General features: G+C 45.0%; 1 protein-coding gene across 1 annotated transcript in view; it reads right to left on the minus strand.

Annotated features, from left to right (window-relative positions):
* The window catches only part of FGD5 (FYVE, RhoGEF and PH domain containing 5), a 261,856-nt gene that overhangs the window by 122,310 nt on the left and 115,530 nt on the right, over window positions 1-24,016 (minus strand). Inside the window, exon 3 of the mRNA XM_007950612.1 lies at window positions 18,687-18,819. Coding sequence (XP_007948803.1) covers window positions 18,687-18,819 — 133 coding nt within the window. The remainder of the gene's footprint in view (window positions 1-18,686; window positions 18,820-24,016) is intronic.

Consider the following 24,016-nt stretch of genomic DNA (forward strand, 5'->3'; position numbering starts at 1 on the left):
CAAACTATGGTACATACACACAATGGAATACTATGCAACCCTACAGAATAACACAGAATTTGCAAAACACCACATAACACGGATGAACTTGGAGGACATTATGCTGAGTGAAATAAGTCAATCACAGAAGGACAAATATTGTATTAGTCTGCTACTGTGTAAAGTCAAGGAAAGGTTTATATATGGAACAAAACATTCTTTGTTGGTTACCAAGGGTAAGAGGGAAGGCAGAGAACACTGCTAAATAGGTAGATACTAGTATTGATTTGGGTAGGGCAATGCATCAAATGTGAGTGATCAACACCATGGCATTGAGGAAGAGGAAGAGGAAGAGGAAGAGGAAGACAGAGAGAGGTACATGGGAGATACAGACAACAAAGATCAATCCTTTTGCACATACAGTACAGCGTTGTTAGTGATAGCAAACACTGATCTATAGCAGATAGATGGGTGGACAGGCTGAATGATTACATGTCTAGGCAGGAGGGAATGTGCCCATGACCATGAATCGGGTTGGCAGACAATGTATCTACAAGCATATGTGTATGTTCTGTAAGAATGTCCAGGTATGTAGTACAGCTGATAAGGGACAAGGTTGTCATCACTTCTTGGTCACAGCTAGCTACACAGAGGGAGCAAATAGTTGGACCTGTGGGCTCGGGACTATGGTCGCAGGAGACATCAAGCTAATTGGCATGACATAGTACACTAAAACATTGTTCCACATCCTACTTTAATGAATAGTGACTGGGATCTTATAAGCTTGCAAGCAGCCATCTAGATGTGATGATGGTCTCTCATACAGAGTAAAGAAGAATGAAGAAAACCAAAGATACACGGAAACAATTAGTCCAAGTGACTGGTGCACCATGTGATTCTCAGTCTATATGACCATGAGACCAGAAGAACTAGATGGTGCCTGGCTACCACTATCAACCACTCAGAGGGGGATCTATGTAGGAGATACTGGATAGAGAGGGAGAACAATGTGGAACAAAACTCAAAATCATTAAAAAAAGAAAAGAAAAAGGACCAGGGTAGCTGGTCTAATAGAGCCTGGTGGAACCACTGAGACTATGACCCCTAGCTGTTCTTCATGTCTGGAATTGAACTTACTCTGGTGGCTTTCAGCCAAACAAAAGACAGGCATATGAGCTGAACATTTACATTAGGTAGATACACTCCTTGGAGAGATCAATCACGGGAGAACAGAAGGGCTGTGCATGCGCTGAGAGACAGCTTGGGGGGCAAGAGTGCATGGGAGGGAAGGACACAGGGAAGAGGCAACTATGGGGAGGAAGTGGGAAGAGAGCTGTTACATTGTGGGAAATTGCCTGCTGTATGGAAAATGAATTTTCTCTGTAAACTTTCACCCACAATAACAATAAAAATAAAAAAAAAAATACATATGTGTCCTTTTTGTGACTCAGCTTAATGCCTTCAAGCTCCATCCATACTGTGTTGTTGCTGTTGTTATGTGCCATCGAGTTGGCCCCAGCTCATAGCGACCCCTCCTTGGGTTACCGAGGCAGTATCACTACAGAAGCAAGACTGCCCAACCTTCCTTCTGAGGAGTTGCTGGTGGGTTTGAACCGCCAGCCTTCTAGTTAGCAGTCAAGTGCCTCAGGCACAATGCTACCAGAGCTCCTATCAACACAATTTCTCCTACTGGCAGAGAATATACATTGTATGTACGTACACATTTTGTTTATCCACTCATCTGTTGGTGGACATTTAGGTTGTTTCCACCTTTTGGCTACTGTGAACAATGCTGCAATGAACACTGGCATTTAAGTCTCTTTCTAGGTCTCTGCTTTTAGGTCTTTGGGGTACGTACCTAGGAGTGCAATTAATGGGTCATGTGCTTTTTTTTGTTTTTGGTGTGTTAGTTAAGGAAGCCTGATGGCACAGTGGTTAAAGCATTCAGCTACTAACCAGAAGGTCAGTGGCTCGAAACTACCAGCCACTGTGTGGCAGAAAGAAGAGGCAGTCTGCTTCTGTAAAGATTTCTATGGAGGCAGTTTTACTCTGTCCTATAAGGAAGGTTGGGCAATCCTACTTCCGTAGTGATACTGCCTCGGAAACCCAAGGAGGGGTCGCTATGAGTCGGGGCCAACTCGATGGCAAACAACAACAACAACAACATAGGTCTGTATGAGTCGGAATGTAATTGATGGCAGTAGGTGTTTTTTTTTTAACGATAGTTCTATTTTCAGTTTTTTGAGAAACTGCCACACTATTTTCCACAATGGCTGTACCATTAGTATTCCCACCAGCAACTGACAAGGGTTCCAATTTTTTCACATCCTCACCAACATTTGTCATTTTCTGTTTTTCCCATCTTAGCCACCCTAGAGGGAATGTGATGGTGTCTCATTCAGGCTGTGATTTGCATCTCTCTGATGGCTAATGACACTGAGCATCTTTTCATGTGTTTGATGGCCCTTTTAATGTCCTGTTTAGTGAAATATCTATTGAAGTCCTTCGCCCATTTTATGATTGGGTTGTCTTTTTCTTGTTAAGTTGTTGAAGTTTTATGTATTTTTTAATTAGATTCTTATCAAATATGTGATTTCTAAAGATATCCTCCCAGTCAATAGCTTGTCTTTTCACTTTTTTTTGTAAAGTCCTTTGATGAACAAAAGTTTTACTTTTTATATGGTCCCATTTATTTTATATTTTGCTGTTTTTATAATCTTACGCGCTTTTGTTATTATATTAGATAAGCCATTGTTGAAAGCTAGGCCTGACAGCAGAGATGGTGGTTTTTTTGAAGTAGGAAATACCTACTCTATCTGCATGGTAAAGTTCGAGAGAAGGTGTCTAACAATCCAGGAGGGGTCTGCCCTGTCCTCTGTTCTCAGCTCTTCCTAATTCCTGACCCTTGGAGCAGTCTCCACAATGGTGCAGAGGGAAAAGAGCAAGCCATGCTGTGGGACCACAGTTTCCCCCACCCTGAAATGATGAGAGGAGAGGATGGTTGAGAATGGTTCTGTCCCACTCGCACTTTTGGAGTTATCACATTACCATTGTTACAATCTCTAAGCAGTCAGACAGACATCTGCTAGTGTTGGGCATGGCACTCTGCACGTCCTCCAGCCCCTCTTGCAGGCGTGCCTACTCCAGACAGGCCTTGGGCTGTCCTGCTTTAGAGCTTCCCCCATGATGGATAAGTCTTCACCAGACAGTCGAGGAGGCGTGGCACCTCACATGCCTGAGGCACTTCTCAGAAGCTGTTTCTGGGCATTGCCCAACTGGGTCATTTAATATAGATGTTTGTTTAACCAGGAAATAAACTCCACGGCTGACGGCAGTGTCCAGGGACAGACTTCTGGGTACAGGGTTCCTCCCAGGAGGATGGAGCTGGGGTGCCAGGGGCTCTGCTACTGCATTTCTTAATTGAAGCCATGGGATATTAATACCAGGCACTGACTGCCCCTCTGCCATGCCAGGTTGCTTATCACCTCTGCTCCCCAGTACCACTGGAGCCTCCTTCCCAGGCCCCTGGCAAACTCAGTTCAAGGCTCAACTCTATTGAGACCAGGGCAGGTTGTGGGGTACTATTCTTCCTTCAGGAACCCCACAATTAAACAGTGGGTTACACAAAGAGAGTGCTTGATTCTCTGTTTCTGTGCCTAGTTTTCCAACTGTAACATGGAGATGCTTGGCTTCCTTCTAGAGCAGTTCTTAAAACGGTTCCCCAAGATTCTTTCTGCGTGTCCCCTTTAACTCTACATTTCTGTGTGAGACCAGATTTTCTTCACATATTGTTGTTGTTCATGTGCCGTCGAGTTGGACCCGACTCATAGTGACCCCTCCTTGGGTTTCTGAGGCAGTATCACTATGGAAGTAGATTGCCCAACCTTCCTTCCGAGGAGTGGCTGTGGGTTTGAACTGCCAGCCTTCTGGTTAGCAGTCAAGTGCCTTAGGCACTACGCTACCAGAACTCCTTTTCTTCACATAGATCAACCAAAATAATAGTCCCAAGAGATGGAAGGCAAAAGCAGATATAAGCATGTAGCTATCTTTGATTAAGCCAGGCATTCAAGAGATTTGAAGAAGTGTAAAAGCAATTCAACCCTTCTCACTACTTTTTTTTTTTTTTAATATAATTCCTTTCCATAAAATGTTATGTATGTTAACAGGTAATGGGTGCATTGTATTGTTACTTTTAAATACATTAAAAGATAACTATTTTAAAATTTTCTCATGTTTACTTTCTATTGGTAAATATTAAGGAGCTCTGGTGGCATAGTGGGTAAGGCATTTGGCTACTAACCAGAAGGATGGCAGTCAAACCCACCAGCTACTCCACATAGGAGGAAGATGAGGCAATCTACTTCCATAAAGATTTATGGCCTTGGAAACCCAATGGAGGCCGCTATGAGTCAGATTCAACTTGATGACAGTGGGTTTGGTTTGGGGGATTTGGTGGTAAATACTGATAAATACAATTCATGTAAACAAAACTTCTTGGTGTCCTCTATCCTTTTTAAGAGGATGGAGGTATCTGAGACCAAAAACTTATGAAAGCCACTATTTTAGGATCAAATGGGTTTATTAACTGAAAGTCTCTTCATCATCAGTAAAGAGTTATAGAGGTGTGAGGCATTACAGCATCAGTGCAGTGTTGGCATTATCATTACAAGCTCTCTTACAGGCTCTCTGTACAAGCCTCTCTTACAGGCTCTGGAAAAGTAGGACAGTGAGGCCCAGCCTTTTTCACCTGTGCTCCAGGATGATCCAGGGATCACACACTCTTTCTCCATACTGTTCTACCAGTAGAAAAGGAGGAAACAACCCCGCAAAAGCTCCACCTTCACCTACCTCTCCCCTTCTGAGGGCCTCTAGAGCTGATAGTTGCTTTGTCTTTGCATAACCTTCACCTTCACTCTGCCAGCTCCAGGTTGAGTCACACACTCCCCAGTTCTCCACACTTAGCTCAGTTTTTACCCGTACCGATTCCCAGCCAATGCACTATGTGTTAGCCACCACTCGTCTGTCAGTGGAGGCTCGTGTGTTGCACCAGTTTCAACAGAGCTTCTAGACTAAGATAAACTAGGAAGAAAGGTCTGGTGATACACTTCTGAAAATCAGCCAGTGAAATCTGATGGATCACAACAGTCTCACCTGCAACTGACCATCGAGATGAAACAGGACCAGGTGGCGTTTTGTTCTGCTGTGTGTGGAGTCACCATGAGGTGGAGGCTGACTTGGTGGCAGCTAACAACACCACCACCACCTAGCCCCAACTACCTATGGTCACCTGGGCACTTCAACCTTCATGCTATTAACACCTGGCCTCTTGCCTCTTGCCTCTTGAGATCTCCTTCTTAGATGAGTTCCACCTACATCCATTCCTCCCACCCTGGGCCTTGGTGACACTTAGAGCCACCTCTGCCTCTGAAATTCCCCATCTTGGACCCAAGCATCTATGCCTTCCCTGCCCCCAACTAAACTTGTCTGTTAACTCATTGGGAGCTCCAATCTCTCACCTACCCCACCATCCTACCCCAGGGCACTCATGTTCTATCATTCACAGCCTCTCTGTGAATGAGAGAGCCTTCTGTGACCAGTGCAAAGACCCTTGCAGGTACCTCCACTGTGGTCATCCATACCACATGCAACTAAACTCTATTCCTTAGACTCACACTACCTTCCCTACCTTTGGGCCTCTTTTTGCTCATGTAGCTCCCTATGCCCAGAACTTCCCTGCAGTCTCAATACATGTTTCTAGGTCACACACTAAACTTGAGGGGAGCAGTATGCCAGGAAAGGCACCTAAATCTGACCCTACTTAGCTACACAGACAATTTAAGAAAACCCCTAAAAACTCACACCTACAAAATGGGGAGAAGCCACCTTCTATGGCTGTGTTAACCCCCGGGGAAGTATTCATAATGAGTCTTCATGTTTTGAGGGTCCCTGGAGGTGGCTTACTGGAGATCCAAACTTTGGGGACCTCTCAAAGAGAGGTCTATGCTCTGTAGTTGCATCTGGAAAAGGTAGAGTTCTCAGGGAACCAGGCATGTAGGTGACTGGCTCCAGGAGAACACAGTCTTCTCTGGGAAGTCCTGAGGGCACCAGCAACACAAGAATGCATATTTTTCTTGGAATTCAGATCAGGGTTTCTAGCACACCTTCCACAGCTGTGGAAAAATTCAGAGGAGCTCAGGGAGGGGTAGCTCATTTTTTTTTTTTTTTTACCCCAAGAGTCACATATACTCACAGGGGCACAGAAAGGATCTGGATAGTGAAGGAGAGTAGCTTGCCAGGACAAGGAGATGGGACCAAGCAGAGGCCCTGCCAGTGTCCCCTGAGATCATGCTCATGCTGATACTCTGCCTTGGTCCAGTCCCTCAAGACTCAAAGGAAAAAAATACTTAGGCTGGTGAAAACTTTTCATTCTGGAAAGACTCTCTGGCTGTTGTTGCACTTGGTAACGACAGAAGCAGCAAGTGATCTTGAAATATCCAAATGAGGTATCAGGAAACCCAAATTCTTCTCACTTTGCCTCTGTCTCAGTTATTTAGGGCTGCTGTAACACAAATACCACAAGTGGGTGGCTTTAAAGAACAAAAATTTACTTTTTCACAGTTCAGGAGGCCAGTAGTCTGAATTCAGGACATCAGCTCTAAGAAAAAGGCCTTTCTTATTTATTTCAGCTTTATAGCTGCTGGCAATCTTTGCCATTCCTGGGCTTGTAGATACATGCGTCTGTGTTGTCTGTCTTCATCTCCCCACTGTGTGTGTCTCCGTGTCTATTCTGCTCACAACAAGAAGTGATGAGGTTTAAGACCTACTGTACTCTGATGGCATAGTGCCTAAGGCATTTGACTGCTGACCAGAAGGCTGGCAGTTCAAACCCACCAGCCACTCCTCGGAAGGAAGGCTGGGCAATCTATTTCCGTAGTGATACCACCCTGGAAACCCAAGGAGGGGTCTCTATGAGTTGGATCTGACTCCATGGCGGTGAGTTTTTTTTTTTTTTTTTTTTCCCCCCAACACAATACGTCTTTTGATGTCTTGACTGCTGCTTCCATTGGAGTTGATTGTAGAACCAAGCAATATGAAGTCTTTGACAACTTCAATCTTTTCTCCATTTATTGTAATGCTGCATATTGGTCCAGTTGTGAGGATTTTTGTTTTCTTTATATTGAGGTGTAATCCATACTGTAGACTGTAGTCTTTAATCTTCATCAGTAAGTGCTCAAAGTCATCTTCACTTTCAGCAAGCAAAGCTGTGTCATCTGTGTATCTCAGGTTGTTAATAAGCCTTCCTCCAATCCTGATGCTATGCTCTTCTTTATACAGTCCAGCTTCTTGGATTATATGCTCAGCATACAGATTGAATAAGTATGGTGACAGGATACAACCCTGACATATTCCCTTCCTGATTTCAAACCATGCAATATCCCCTTATTCTATTCCTTCTGGCTCTACAGACTTGGAATTCCTATACTGCTCATGGCTTAGCTCACTCAGCTGAGCACTTGGGATTTGCCCCAAAACTGTTTCATCTCAGGAGCAGACTTGGTTTATTTTTTAATTTTTTAAATTGTGAGACATAATATTCAGAAAAGTACAGAGAACATAAGTGTGACATTCAAAGATTATGTGAATAGCTTTTTCGTTCTCCAACAAGACTGAGTGGTCCATGGGCAGGGAGCCTATTTGCTTCATCTCAGGCATCTTGAAGACCTGAGGACACTGGAGTACTTGATATGGGCCGGGTGGCTGATGATACACAGAGCAGCATTCAAACTTCAGTAAGAGCATGAATCACTGGGATCTTGTCTCTTAGTTATTTAGTACTGCTATTACAGAAATAGCACAAGTTGATGGCTTTAACAAACAAAATTACTCTTATTATCAGTTTAGGAGGCTAGAAGTTCGAATTCAGGGTGCCAGCACTAAGGGAGGCTTTTTTTCTCTGTTGACTCTGGGGAAGGTCTTTGTCTCCTTTCAAAATCAGTGGGCCCAGCATTCCTTCATCTCCACATGTCTTGGTATCAATCTTCCCCTGGGTCTAGGAGGTTCTCAGCACAAGGACCCTGAGTCTACTCCTAGTTCTTCTTTATTGGTGGTACTAAGGTCCCTTCCTCTCTGTTCCTTCTCTCTCCTTTCATCTTTTGTAATATAAAATGTGATGCAGGCCACACCCCAGGGAAACTCCCCTTACATCAGATCAGAGCTGTGACCAGAGTAAAAGTGTAGCATCCTACCCTAATCCTGCCTCATTAACGTAACAGGTATAATTTAATCTTCATGAACATAACCTAATCCTGCCTCATTAATAGAGATCAGGATTTACAACACATCACACAAATGGAGTATAATTACATCAGATCACATCATGGGGGATGATTACATCATTAGTTAACTGTCAAATCACTGAGAATCAAGGCCTTGCCAAATTGACATGTATTTGGTGGGGGAGGGCACAATTCAATCCATGACATGTTATTAGCATGTACATGCTGGTTCAGTGCATCTGGGGTGGGATGTGAGTTGCTGCATTTCTAACAAGTTCCTGGATGATGCTCCTGCTGTCTGGGATGGCACATTGAACAGCAAGGCTATAAACTATGTACAGAGAGTGAAGGCTGCCAAGTCAGGAAGTAGAATGTGAGGGTTACTACAACCTTCTGGCCCGAATCCCAGACAATTGGGGCAAAGTTGAGACTTAGTAGAGAGGAGATGTAGTCAGAGAATATACTTTTTGAGGGTCAGGGGATCTTGACTGTCCCCATGCCCAGTCCTCTGGCTCCTGAAATTTCCAAGTCCTTTGAGACCATGGACAAGGTGTGTGAGACACACAGGATGCCTTCCAGAACCTCTGAGCCCCTATCCTCATCTGTCCCTTTGAGTTTTGAGGGTCTGCATCCCTCTTCCTCTGTTCCTACTATGCCTTGAAATGTCCCCTGTGTTACCTGATGGAACTGCTGCAGCCTCTGCATGGTTCCTGGGAGCCAGTGTGAAGTAATGGAAAGATAAAAAGGTGTGGAGTGGCTCCCAGCTCTGCTACTCACTGCACAAGGTACATGGCTGTAAAATGGTAACAGTAGGGTCAGATCTGTCTAGCTTCAGGGGAGATAAAGACCAGGATAAGCTCAAAGCTGATTCCCATGAGGTGAAAGGCAGACATACTTCGTTCTCTAATTTTTTTTTTTTTACCAATCCTCACACCAGCCATCTTTCCCATGCCACTTTCTCTTCTAGGTTCAACTGTCTGTTGCAATGGCCACACAGAACTCAAACCACACGTACAGTTAAATGGTATATTAAGGAAGTAACAAGTTTCAACTCGGGAGCAGGATTAGGAAGCATAAAGGCAGTCTCCCTTCTTCAGTGCAGGATAGTTCTCTCACCTCCTCTAGGCCATGTAGGGCTCCTCTCACTCCCCTGAAAACAGGCTCCTCTCAGTCCCTCTGAGAATGGGTTCCTCTTGGCCCCTCTCACAACAGGCTTCTCTTGGCCCTGCTGTATGTCCCCACCAACTGTGCTACAGGATGCTTTAAGGGTGCCTAAGGCACTTGACTGCTAACCAGGAGGCTGGCAGTTCAAACCCACAAGCCACTCGGAGGAAGTAAGATGGGGCAATCTACTTCCGTAGTGATCCTGCCTTGGAAACCCAAGGAGGGGTCGCTATGAGTTGGGTCCGACTTGATGACACATAATAACAACAGCCACTGGCTCTGCCATTGGGCCCCTTCTGGGCCTCTCGCTGTCTTCAGTGTTACAGCCCTTGACCCATGCATGTTACAGCCCTTGGCTCTTCTATCTCTCTGCTTCTTCTCTCTTCTGTCTTCCCTCTGCTTCTTCCTACTGCTTCTCTTCCTGCCTCTTTCTGTCCTATCAAAAAATGTTTGTGGGGCTGGCTGTTCAAATATACAAACTCCTTGTCAATTTCAAATTGTGGCACTCCCACCAGGGCTATGAACTGACCCTTCTCAGTAGGCCACAGATATATTTAATTTGCATAGTAGGCTACAGCTCACCTCATTTGCATAGTCTATCAACCAATCTCTACAAAGTGCATACCAATGAAAGGACAGGCGGCAGCCTAGGACCAGACAAAAAGTTATCAAACCAAGTTGTTTATAGCTTACCCAAGAAATGTCAATCAACCTGGGCCAAAAGTAAACTCTCTGGGGTAGAAAACTAGGGCAAAGGTAACTCCTCAAGGCTTAGGGGAAAAATCTCTCAAGCTGTTTTCTCCAAAGCACTAAGGCAAAAGACCACATAAAGGAACTCATTTTGCCACAATAGCAAAACAAAAATTTTTATTTATTAAACTGTTGTGTTCAAGTTTTGTTTTCCTTATTTAAATGCAGGAACTGAATTTAATGCATTCATTTATTTATTAGTGTATTCAAAGACATTTACTGAATACTTTTTTTATGTGCCAGGCAATAAGGAACACACAACCGTGAACAGGGCAAACATGACCCCTAACTTATGGAGCTATGCAAGTAAAGATAAAATAAAGAGCATCATTACAGCTTCAGATAAGTATAAAGAAGGAAATAAATGGGAGTGCTGTGACAGAGAATAGCAGGTGATCAGGCAGGGTTCTCTAAGGGGGTGACATTCAACTTGAAACCTGAGGTAAATGGCAGGAAGAATGTTTTAGGTGAAGGAAACTACAAGTGCAAAGGCCCTGGGGGGGGCTATTAAAGAACACATAGATCTCATTTTTGCCTCCTTCATGATGATACCTGGCCAGAGGCCTAGGTATTTGTTGAACTATATTTGATCCATGATTAAAACATAGTGATAAAAGATGGAATGTGAGGGATTCAAATCTTCTAACTTGTTTATTACAACCAGGGTAACAAACACAAGAGGAGAAGTAGGGTGGAAGGACAAGCAAATGATGAGCTCAGTTTTAGATGTGTTGAATTTGACTGAGATGTTTGTGAGGGCCTCTGAGAAAGGCCCAAAATGGCAGCTGGAAGCTTGAGTGTGGAGCTCTGGAGAGGGGTCAGGCCAAAAGTTCAGCTCCAGGATCTGCAGAAATCAGACAGTTGGTCTGGAATGGGCTACCAAAGCAGAGGACATGGAATGAGAAACAGGGGCTGGGGGAGGTCAGGTCTTGGGGAGTGCTTCATGTGGAATAGCAGGTAGGGCTGGATGGTCAGAGAAGTTAGAAGAGACCAGGAGAGGACAGTGCTAGTAAAGCCATAGACAGAGGGAGTGAGCATCAGAACTGAGGCTCAGGAACTGACCAGGCAGGGTCTGGGTTTGATGATGTGCAAAGGACCTTGCCAGTGGATGGAAGTCTGGCTCCTGGTGGTCAGGGAGGACTGTGCAGAGGTAGGAGGGAAATCGGAGAAGACTTGAATACCTGTGGGCTGAGGGAAGACCTGAATAGCCCCTCCAGCCCCATGTCCTTCTACTTCCCCTCTATCAGTGTAGTGTGGTCCTGCATCCTGGCCTTTTATTCCTCCAACTCAGAAAGTTCACGGGAGCTCTGGTGGCGTAGTGCCTAAAGCATTTGACTGCTAACCAGAAGGTCGTTGGTTCAAACCCACCAGCCACTCAGAGGAAGGAAGATTGGGCAATCTACTACCAAACAGATATTGCCTCAGAAACCCAAGGAGTGGTCGCTATGAGTCGGAAATGACTCACTGGCAGTGAATTTTGTTTGTTTGTTTGTTTGAGAATGTTCATGCCCATCTCAGGATCTTTGCACTAACTGTTCTCTCTGCCTGAATGCCCTGTCCCCAGATCTTCCCACCACTCATTCCCTCACACCACACAGCTCCTTGCTCAACTGTACCCTCCTCATTGAAAAGGCCTTCCCTGACCTCCCTAAGATTCTCCACCCCACTCAAGCACTCTGTCCCCCATCACTGTGTGTTTTGTTTTTTTTTTATTAGGATTTGGGTGAAGATTTACAGAGTAAATTCACTTTTCATACAGCAGTTCACATATACTTTGTCTCATGTCATTGACCAAAATTTACAATGCAGCAGCTCCCCTCCCACTTCCTCCATCACTGTGTGTTTTTGTTTGTTTTTCTTTTAATGGCATACATCATAACCTAAATGATTTTTTCTGGCTTATCATTCATTTCCTTTTCTAGAATATAAATTCCACCAGGGTAAGGACTTGGTCTGACTTGTCTGCTGTAGCTTCAGCCCTTAGAAGAGTACCTGGCACATAGTAGGCACACATTAAGTATTTGTTAAATAAATACATTTATGTGGAAGCAAGAAGATGGATGGGGAGAAACTGAGCAAAGACAGAGGAAGAGATCTAGACAGGAGAGAGAGCTTACGTGAGATGTGAGCTAAGGTTGTCTTCTGGGAATGAGGAGAACAGGGTTTCAGCCTAGGGAGTAAACAGAGGTTTAAGTCTGCCTCCCCAGGGCCTAGGAGAGGAAGCATTTGCGGGAGAGCCCACATACAGGCTGTACAACTTGATCCACAAATCTGTGGCATTTCCCCTTAGTGCCCAAAGCACTTGATGGCTAACCAGAAGGCTGGAGGTGGCAGCCACTCCTCAGAAGGAAGGTTGGGCAATCTACTTCTGGAGTGATACCGCCTCAGAAACCCAAGGTGGGGTCACTATGAGTCCAGCCGACTCAACGGCACGTAACAACAGGGACTGACTAGGGACCATGGAGACCCTTTAATCTGGGACAGGTTGTCAAGGTGGGGCTGTAGCTGAAAGGAACAATATAGGGCCATCTCTGGCCCAGGGCAGTGGGACAGCATTGAAGCCACAGCCCTGGCTGGCTAGACCCTAGGGCAAGGGCAGGGGTCTCATGAAGGGTGAGGTATAATGGTCTCAGCCAGCAGGGTGCTATGACCAGACAGTCTGCTCCAGAAGGTAGCTTTGGCCCAGGTTCAGGCAGGGAAAGGTGGGTGGTGATGAAACTCAGGTGAGGTGGGGTGTAATGGATTGAATTGTACCCCCAAAAAATATGTGTTGGAGTCCTAACCCTTATACCTGTAGATATGATCCCATTTGGGAATAGGGTTTTGTTAAGAGGTTATTTCAGTGTAGGGTGTGTCCTAAACCAAATCACTTCTGAGTGATATCAGAAGCAGGATAGACACAGAGGCAAGCAAGCACAAATGAGAAAAAGACAGATTCTGTGTGGAGATTGCCAAGGAACTAAGGAATGCTAAGGCCAGAGAAGCTGAGACAAAGCCCTTCCCCCAGAGCAAAAAAAAAGCAAGACTTTCCCTAGAGCCAGTATCCTGAATTCAGACTTTCAGCCTCCTAAACTGTGAGAAAAATAAACTTCTATTAAATGCCACAGCAGCATTAGATAACAAATAAGGGGGTGGAGGGGTAATAGCTGGGAGGGGCCACTGGCTTCTGAGCTGGTCCCAGGGGAGCTGGTATTTAGCTTAAAAAAAAACCCATTCGTCTGAAAATCAGGCTCATTGTCAGGAGAACCTACCCACCAGCCAACCTTTGAATGTCTCCTTTCACCACTAGATCTATTTTTAAGAGCTTTTTTGCCTTTTCTTCCCCTCCTCCTCTTTCCTTTCACCTACACCCTTTGTGTATCTATGTGTGGGAGACAGGGAGAGGTCAGACACATGGTAAACCAGCTGGGCTCAGCTTCCTGTCTTGCTCCAAACACCACTCCCCTCCTAACCTGTTACCCCAAAACATCTGGGGAGGGTAGGGTTCACTACCATGCCCTCAAATGTACCTACTGAGGCCCCAAGGGGGAATTCCACTAACTCCTCACACTTGGCTAGGTATGTTCTGTTGGGGTGGTTGGACACTTGCTTCATTCCTCATATGGTGTGACTAGGGCAGAGAGGAAGGGGTCACTGCCTTCAGGAGAAAGGATTTTCAAATAAGAGTGGAAGCAGAAAGAATAAAGAGCAAATGATCCTTCTCCCCACACCATCAAAAATTCTACTGCAAAAAGGAGTTGGGAAAGATCACTCCATGTTGAAATCTCCTTTTGCCCCTGCACCCATGCTCAATAAATTCTGGAACTCTTATACCCCGAGAGTGTTGCCAGGGAATGCAAGTACCTGCCTCTCAGGAGGTCAATTTAGCTGCAGATACTAGCATTACAAATACGCTTGCTCTTTGATCTACCAAACTAATTCTTGGTATGGACCTTAGAGAAAATCTTGCACATATGTAGTATAAGGAAGTGTGAACAAGTCACCTGCAATGTTATTGGCAGAGCAAAAAAATGAGAAACACTGTAACGTCCCTAGGCAGGAGATGGCTAAATAAACTATTAAAAAAAAAAAAAATTCCACCAAAGCTATTGACATTGTGTTGATTCTGACTCATGGTAACTGCATGTGCTACAGAGCAGCACTTCTCCACAGGGTATTTTTGACTGTAATCTTCATACACTTTCTTCTGTAATACTGCTGGGTGGGTGTGAACCACCAGCCTTTTGGTTAGAAGTGGCATGTAAACCATTTAGGCCACCTGTTGTTGTTGTTGTTATGTGCCGTCGAGTCGGCCCCGACTCATAGCGACCCCTCCTTGGGTTTCTGAGGCAGTATCACTACGGAAGTAGGATTGCCCAACCTTCCTTCCGAGGAGTGGCTGGTGGGTTTGAACCACCAGCCTTCTGGTTAGCAGTCAAGTGCTTTTGCCACTATGCTACCAGAGCTCCTATGGACCTTAAAATAAACTATAGCACATTCATAAAATTGAGTACCATACAGCAGTAAAAAAGATTTAAAAAAAAAAATCAGACCTCTGTGTATTAACAAGGATCCCCATGGCACAATGACTAAGCACTCAGACGTTAATGGAAAGGTTGGCAGTTTGAATCCAGCAATGTCTCTATAGGAGAAAAGACCTGGTCATCTGCTCCTGTAAAGATTTATAGAATAGAAAACATTTCTGGAGGCAGTTCTACTCTGTCTTGTAGGGTCGCTATGAGTTAGAATTGACTCAATGGCACATGGTAACATAAGAAAATCTCTAAGACACTACTGACAGGACCCAATCAAGTTACTCCATGACTTGTACAGTTTGATAAGATTTATGTAAAAATAGCTATTCCACAAACAATATTATCTCTTTTGCACTCATAATTATATATGTATGATGACTACAGAGACAAAGTTCTGGAAGGATACACACCAAAATATATACTATGGCTTCCTTTGTAGGGCCCTGGGATTAAGAATCAATGTCCAAGGTGACATTAGCCCTTATCTGTAATGCTTTAATCAGCTAACATCCTCAGCTACTACCTGAAAGGTTGGGGCCTTAAGCTCACCCATAGCTGCCTCAAAAGAAAAGCCTGGTGTCTACATCCAAAAAACCAGCCACTGAAGACCCTATGGAACACAGTTCTACTCTAACACACATGGGGTCACCATGAGTTGGAGTTAACACAATGGCAAGTGGTTTATAATGGTTGGCTACTTTACAAGGAGACTCCAGTAGTGCATGACTTATGCAATTAAAATTTAATTTTTAAAGGTGATTTCAACATTGGTATATCAAGCACACTTCATAAAGATGGGTGAGAAGGCAGAAGGCAGGGATGCTCAGCCCCATCCTGAAGATGAGAAGGTTGAGGCTCAGAGAGTGAAGTGACCAGCCAGGAAACCAGAGATATAAGCGTCCCTCTCTGGTCTTAGAATCACAACATGCTCCTGTTTCCAACCCAGGCTCCCTACACAGACCCCTCCCCTGGCAGCCACTAACTCTGCCTGACTGATCTAGCAGGAACACAAGGGACAACCCTGTCCAAGGTGCCACTGCAATTTCATGAACCCTGACATTGTGACTGCCACATACCATTTGACTCTGGACAAGCTGCTTTTCCACGGTCTCATCCAAAAGCACTGAGCTTTGTGTGTTCTTTCATTATGTTGAGCACTGTTCTAAGTCTTCTTAGACTCATTACTCTCCTCTCAATTTTAGAGTAAGCACTATTCCTGTTACCCCAATTTTACAGATGGGAAACTGAGGAACAGAGAAGTTGAGTAAATTACCCAAGTCACATAGCTAGCAAGTGGCTGAGCTGGGCTTGAGCCTTTCATTCTCTACACTACCTGACTCTTGAAAGTTCTCTATTTCCAGGAGTTTCCAAGCAGTGGACTGGAGACCAGAAAGCTGGGAAGTTGACCCAGATGGCCACTAGGACTTGATGTCTTCAGACTTGTCTTGAACAGGCCACAGCCTCTCTTCTCCTACTCCCCATCCCTCTGCTTCTCAGATTCACAAACAACAGAAAATTATTATGCCACTACTATTTGCCCAGCATTCCCACATCTGTTTTCATCCAATCCTCCCACAGCCCAGTGTTACTAGTAAAGCTCCCATTTCAGAAATGGAAAAACTCAGACCCCATAATGTGCCAGGGGTAATACAGTCAGAAGAGGAGACATGGGTGGTCCCAGAGGAAGGTTTTAAGCAGAGAACTGGGACACTGTAATGGGTAACCATTGAGGAGTAGGGATCACCAAGGTGCCCAAGTCACATATGGGAGGCACTACTGCTCCATGAGTCCTTAAACTCTTCCAGGGCTGGTGATCAGAGCCAATTCCCAGCTTCAGACTGGGGGCCAAATCTCTGATGACAATGATCTCTTTGTGCTCCCAGACTCCAGATTCCAAGGATGCCCACCACCACCACTGGCATCAAGTTAACTCCAACTTAGGGCGATCCAATGTGTGTCAGAGTAGAACTATTCTCTGTAGGGTTTATAATGGTTAGATCTTTTGGAAGCAGATCACCAGGCCTTTATTCTGAGGCACCTCTGGGCAGACTTGAACCTCCATCCTTTCAGCTGGCAGCCAAGTCAACCATCTGCACCACCCAGGGATTCCTCCAGGGATATCCAGAAAAAAACAAAATTAGCTCTAAGTGGGCCCCACTAACTCAAGGCTTCCCTCTCTTTCTCTCACAGGAACCTATAATTCCTTGGGAGAGGGGAAGGAGAGGAGATATAAGAGAAGGCCACCTGAGTACTTCAACTAGCCCGGGACTTGGAGCTGCCACACCCATTTTTGAGTCCCAACCCCATCACCAGCTAGCAATGTGATGTTGGATGGGTTCCTTAACCACTTGGAAGTTCAGTGTCCTCAACTGTAAAACAAGGATAATGGCACCACATGGAAGTCATTGTAAGGAATAAAAGAGAAGACAAATGTGGAAGGACTTGGGATGGTGCCAGCAGATGGCAGGTGCTGACTGAATCTAGGGAAAGCCAAGTAGGATATGAGTGAAAGGGAAAGGAGAGGGCTGAAGAAGACAGAGGGAGAAAGAACTGAGAGGAGGGAAAGGAGAAGAAGTGAGGCTGATGTGAGAAGAGGGAGGAGCCCTATTAACTGTTCCCCTAGCACTTGGTACATTACTTAATGGAAACATTATCCAGAGCTCTGGTAGAGTAGTGTCTAAGGCACTTGACTGCTAGCCAGAAAGCTGGCAGTTCAAACCCACCAGCCACTCCTCGGAAGGAAGGTTGAGCAATCTACTTCCATAGTGATACTGCCTCGGAAACCCAAGGAGGGGTTGCTATGAGTCGGGTCTGACTCAACGGCACATAACAGCAACATCAACATCCAGAAACACAAATGAATTTTTAAAAGAAATCAAGTACATGAAAACAAAATGAAGGACATCGCCACTTATCAAATGCTTAGCAGGTGTCAGGCACTTCTGACAAGTACTTCCACATGTAATAATCTTCTATAATCATTGGAAATAGAAGGTGATCAGCAGTGGGAAGGCAGAGTCAGGATAAGGTGCTTGGAGGGATGTTAGTTTCCTCAGGAGGTTGTGGTCCCAGCCTCTGCAGCTACTTGTCCAAAGTCCAGGGAAAAGCCTCAAAAGTGGGATAGGAGAGTTTGAGGTGGTCTCAACCTTCTCAACCAGTAACATTTTCTGGGTGACAACACATGCCAGTCATGTGACTCTCAAAAGGTTCTTCGCCTCTCTGACCAGTTCTGCAAATGTAAATTGTGGGAAATAATTCCTGCTCAAAGAAGGACTGTGTGATGCTGTGATATGATGTCAGTAATGGAGGTAAGGCTCACATTCATCATGAGCACCCGAGAGAGCATGCATCATCACCACTGTCATTATGTTGTGATTATTTCCCTTTATTCACATAATCTCTCTCTTCCTGCCCCCCCAGAAGGGTGAAAGAGTGTGCCATGCACTAATGACCATAAGAACATTAGGGTCTTCACTGTGACTTGAGATTCACAATCCCAGACAAATAACACCTCTTCCATCAGCCCATCCTCTCTTATCATTGCCACAAGGTAAGGGGGAAACCAATTTTCATTCTAAAACTCTGTTTTCAGAAGCTCCTTTGTATCCCTTAACTGATCTCACCATCACAATGATCCCCACTTTACATGTGAGGACACTGAGGCCTGGTAGTCTGAGGTCATTAGAATCTAGGTCTGATTTAAATTAGGCAACTCTGTTCCACTTCACCCACAAGGGCTCTTGGAAGTCCCCAATGTTCTCAGGCCCAAGAGGATGTAAGTTCTGCCTCACTGGGGCAGGACTCTGGGTCTGCCACCTTCTAAAAGCTGCAGCCCCAGCTGCTGAGTGACTCAGCCTCGGTGTCCAGCTCAGGGCCAGGTACTTGCAAACAGTTCCCTCCACATCAAAAGGAGGTGGAATGATCCTTGACTCCCCCTTCTCCATCCGTCCTCTCATCTTTGACTCCCACATCCTACCCACCCCTCCCCTGAGGGGTGCCCTACCTTGGGGGTGAGGCTGGGCTCTCTCAGAGCACTCTCCTCCGTCTCCGAGCTTCCCTGCTCTTCATCCGATGTGAGGTCCTCTTTCGGGGCCGCTGCTGAGATGGGACAGACCTTGTAGGGCTCGGTGTAGGCACTGGGGTCATAAAGGAGAGAGAGAGAGAATTAGAGCTCCCTGTCCAGCAAAGGCAAAGGAAATAAGCCAGCTTTGGAGTGATGACATGAGCCGTGCCCTGGGTACAAGTTTCTGTACCTTCTGCAGGGACTCAGAAATGAGTAAGACCCAGGCACAAACTCTGGGCTTGAAGGAAGAAACACCAGTCTCCCTGTTAGATACAAGTCAGGCTGTGATGATGAAACTCAAACCCACTGCCATCAAGTCAATTCTGACTTGTGGAGACCCTGTGTGTTACAAAGCAGAACTGTGCTCCACAGGGTTTTCTTGGCTGTGATCTTTATGGAAGTAGGTTGCTGGAACTTTCTCCCATGCTTCCATCCAGTGGGTTCAAATCACTAACCTAGATGTTAGTAGTTGAGTGAAAACTATTCATGCCACGCAGGGACCTAGAGAAACATTAAATAGTTTTCTATGTGAGCAAGAGATGCTCAAGGCCAACCGTTTGCTGTTTGACTGGCTTAGGCATTTGGACAGATAGAGTCAGGAAGCAGTGTCAGTTCTCAAAATGGCTATGGTCTCTGGCTTTGAATAGGGATGCCATGATGTGGTAGACAGAGCCCAGGACGAGCATACAGCCCCTAGCTCTAGTCTTGCCATCAGCTAGATCAAGGACAAGACACAGTTCTTAGCATTCTAGTTTCTACCTTGACTAAATGGGGACAATGATCCTTGACAGGGGTTGTGAGGATCAATGCTTAGAAAGCTTACGCAGATGTGATAACAATCTCATATTCAAGTACTTGCGATTACTACAAAGACATTTCCATTAATTCTGACTCACACTTTATGCCAGGCAGGGGTTGTTGTTGTTGTTATTATTTGCCGTCGAGTCGGCCCCGACTCATAGCGACCCCTCCTTGGGTTTCCGAGGCAGTATCACTACGGAAGTAGGATTGCCCAACCTTCCTTCCGAGGAGTGGCTTAGGTACTAGGTAAACACCAGTGAATAAAGCAGATATGGTCCTTGTCCTTAAAAAGTGAACTAATAAATGACCACTCCCTGTGAAAACCAATCAGCAACATCATAATAAATGGAGAAAAGACTGAAGTTGTCAAAGATTTCATGTTACTTGGATCCACAATCAACACCCATTGAAGCTGTTGTTGTTAGGTGCCATCGAGTCATCTCTGACTCACAGTGACCTCATGTACAGCAGAACGAAACACTGTCTGGTGCTGTGCCAGCTCCACAATCTTTGCTATGCCTGAGCCCATCATTGCAGCCTGTGTGTCAGTCCATCTCATTGAGAGCCTTCCCTTTTTTCGCTGTCCCTCCACTTTGCCAAGCATGACATCCTTCTCCAGAGAATGCTCTCTTCTGACAACATGACCAAAGTAGGTGACATGAAGTTTGGGCATTCTTGCTTCCAAGAAGCATTCCAGCTGCACTTCTTCCAGAACAGATTTGTTAGTTCTTTTAGCAGTCCATGGTACTTTCAGCATTCTTCACTAACACCACAACTCAAAAGCATCAACTCTTCTTCGGTCTTCCTTATTCATTGTCCAGCTCTCACATGCATATGAGGCAACTGAAAATACCCTGGCTTGTGTCAAGTGTACCTTAGTCTTCAAGGAAACATCTTTGCTCTTCAGCACTTGAAAGAGGTTCTTTGTAGCAGATTTGCCCAATGCTATACAACATCTGATATCCTGACTGTTGCTTCCATTGGTGTTGATTGCAGAACCAAATATGAAGTCTTTGACAACTTCTATCTTCACAGAAGCAGCAGGCAACAAATCAAATGACGTATTGCATTAGCCAATTCTGTTGCAAAAGACCTCTTTAAAGTGTTAAAGATGTCACTTTGAAGACTAAGGTGGGCCTGACCCAACCCACGGTATTTTCAATTGTGTTATATGTATGTGAAAGGTGGACAATGAATAAGGAAGACCATAGAAGAGTTGATGTATTTGAATTATGGTGTTGGAGAATTGAATATACCATGAACTGACAGATGAACAAAACAAATCTGTCTTGGGTGAAGTACAGCCAGAATGCTCCTTAGAAGCAAGGATGGCAAGACTTTCCCTCTCGTACAATGATCATACTGTCAGGAGGGACCAGTCTCTGGAGAAGGATATCATGCTTAGTAAGGTACAGCATCAATGAAAAAGAGGAAGACCCTCAATGAGGTAGATAGACACACTGGCTGAAACAATGGGATCAAGCATAACAATAATTATGAGGATGGTACATGACTGGGCAGTGTTTCATGAAGTTGTACACAGGGTTGCCATGAGTTGGAGCCAACCCGATGGCAGCTATTGATAACAACCATGGTAAGTGACAGATGAACAAAGTGCTTTCATAGAGAATATTAAGGGAGAAGAAAAACCCTTAGATAGGTCAGCTTCTCTGACGCTGACACCAGGAGGAGGAAGAAGAGCCAGCCTTGTGACAGCACAGGGAAGTGGTCCAGACAGAGAAAGTAGAATGTGTAAGAGCACTGAGGCAGCTAAGTGCTTGGCACACTCAAAGAACTAAAGAGTCCAGTGTGGTTGGACTAGATGGGCAGAAGTGCACAGGGATGGGGCAAGAGCTAGACATTATAAGGACATAAAGCAACCTAAAGCAGGACTCTCCTTTCTCTGAGGGCACCAGAGTTCCCTTCCCTAGCCTTACTCTCTGCACAGCAGAGATCAGGCCATGCCCCTTTCCTGCTTAAAAACCTTCATTGGCTCCTTCCTGCCACTGGCAACATGGCAATAAACAATTTCTCACAAAACCACACTTCATATTCAAAATTCAGGCATCTAGTCTTACTAGCAAGTATTATTAAATTGATATAAAGTACTTTCTCCTGCCCTCTGGGAATGGCAGGATGAAATGCTAGAATGACAGATGGGAGGGAAGAAAGGAGCATCCCTTCTCATTGAGCATCATACAGGCAGGACACACTATCCTTGCCTCTGGCTCTGGTCCAGGCAGGAGGAAGCATGGCTGGGGTGGGGGGACGCTAGGGGAGGAGAAACTGAGCCTTAGGTTATTGCTGAACTGGGGACCCATCCTTCTCAACTATTGTAGGAGCCAGAACGGTGGACACCTATCTCCAGAAAATCTGGAGCCCAAGCAACAAAGTGCTTTTGAAAGAGCAGACAAGGTAGCCCCTGTCTGTGAGGCCAGACAGATCAGGGATGCAGCAGCCTGCCATGGAAGTGCCTGTCCCTGCCTGGGCTTCCACTGACATAACGTGAGGAAGAGGCATTGGGGTTTGTGTACTTGTGTACATAGGCGTAAGCTGCATCCTGCCCCAGGCTGAACCCTGACCCTGTACTCCAGGCTGATCCCCAACCTTGGACAACATGCTGTTTCTCAACCCTGGACTTCAGGCTGAACCCCGATCCTGAACTCCAAACCTGGACTCCAGGTTGAGCCCTGACCCTAACCTACTACCCAATAGCTAGCATTTGGTCAGGCCTCTAACTTCTTCCTTTTAACAAATTTCTTTCTTGGCCTGTTCTTTCAAATCTTAAGGGTAAAATATTCTGCAATAAGCCATATACTACCAAGCTGAACAAAGAGCCTCCCCAACCCCCAGGAACAGCCTACACCTCCTTCACTGCTGATCCTCTCACCATCGGGGCCATCTATTTCCCCAACTAAGGAACAGTCCCCAGTCAGAGGGCAAAAGCATCACTTGTTTAGCAGAGCTCAGAACCACATATAGGAAAGAGACTGCAAAAACTGGGGCCTCAGCAAACAGCTTTCATCCACCTGCATGCAGTTTGCAATTATTTCTCCAGCAGACGGAGTGACCCTGCTGCCCTCCAAGTGGAATGGCCACATAAGGCCCCAGCAGGAACCTACTGTTTCCTGGTAGGATGACCAGTCATGGTGAAGGACAGAGCCATTACTGTGCCCTTGGCTCAGTCCTCCTCTTTATCAAAGTACAGAAGGTATAACCCAGACCTTTCCTAGCATGTGCTACAGAGGAGGAAATGATTCCCAGTTAAAACTTCAATAAATGTTAGCTGTCTTCAACACTATCCCCTTTGCTCATGTTTCTTCCAGTCTTTGGTAGGTGATTCCCAAACCTGAGACACAATTTCACCATTACCAGCTATGTTCTAGCTGTATACCCCTGTCCTGTTATTTCCCTACAGTTTTCCCTAAGACAACAAATTTTCACAAATGCCACCTACTGGTCTATGCCAAGTAATTTGGAAAACAGCAACCTGGCCAACTGACTAGAAAAGATCCATATCTGTGGCCATTACAAAGAAAGGTGATCCAACAGGATGTGGACATTATCAAACAAAATCTTTAATATCACATGTAAGTAAAGTTTGCTAAAGATAATTCAAAAATGGTCACAGCAGTACACTGACAGAGAGCTGCTGGAAATTCAAACTGGATTCAGAAGAGGATGTGGAAAAAGGGCTGATTTCAGGTAGATCTGAAAATGACACCAGCGATAGCATGATAGAATTTTGTAAGACCAACGACTTATTCATTGCAAATACCTTTTTTCAAAAACATAAACAGCAACTATACATGTGGACCTAACCAGATGGAATACACAGGAATCAAATTGACTGCATCTCTGGAAATAGACAATGAAGAAGCTCAATATTATCAATCAAAACAAGGGCAGGGGCTAACTTTGGAACAGACCATGAATTTCCCATATGCAAGTTCAATTTGAAGCTGAAGAAAATTAACACAAATCCATAAGAGCCAAAATATAACCTTCAGTATATCCCTCCTGAATTTAAAGACCATCTGAAATAGCTATGATACATTGCACACCAATGGCTGAAGACCAGAGGAGCTGCGGGATGACATCAAGAACATCATACATGAAGAATGCAAAAGGTCATTAAAATGACAGGAAAGGAAGAAAAGACCAAAATGGATGTCAGAACAGACTCTGAAATTTGCTCTTGAATGGAGAGTAGCCTAAGGCATTTGACTGCTAACCAGAAGGCTGGTGGTTCAAACCCACCAGCCACTCCTCAGAGGGAAGAATGGGCAATCTACTTCCATAGTGATATCGCCTCGGAAACCCAAGAAGGGGCTGCTATGAGTTGGGGCCGACTCAACGGCACATAACAACAACAACAACAAAGTGACAGAAGAAATGATGAAACAAAAGAGCTAAACAGAAAATTTCAAAGGGCAGCTTGAGAAGACAAAGAAAAGTATTATAATGAA

Source organism: Orycteropus afer, unplaced genomic scaffold, assembly GCF_000298275.1.
Source record: "Orycteropus afer afer isolate SDZICR_OR568_19922 unplaced genomic scaffold, OryAfe1.0 scaffold00282, whole genome shotgun sequence".
Classification (NCBI taxonomy): Eukaryota; Metazoa; Chordata; class Mammalia; order Tubulidentata; family Orycteropodidae; genus Orycteropus; species Orycteropus afer.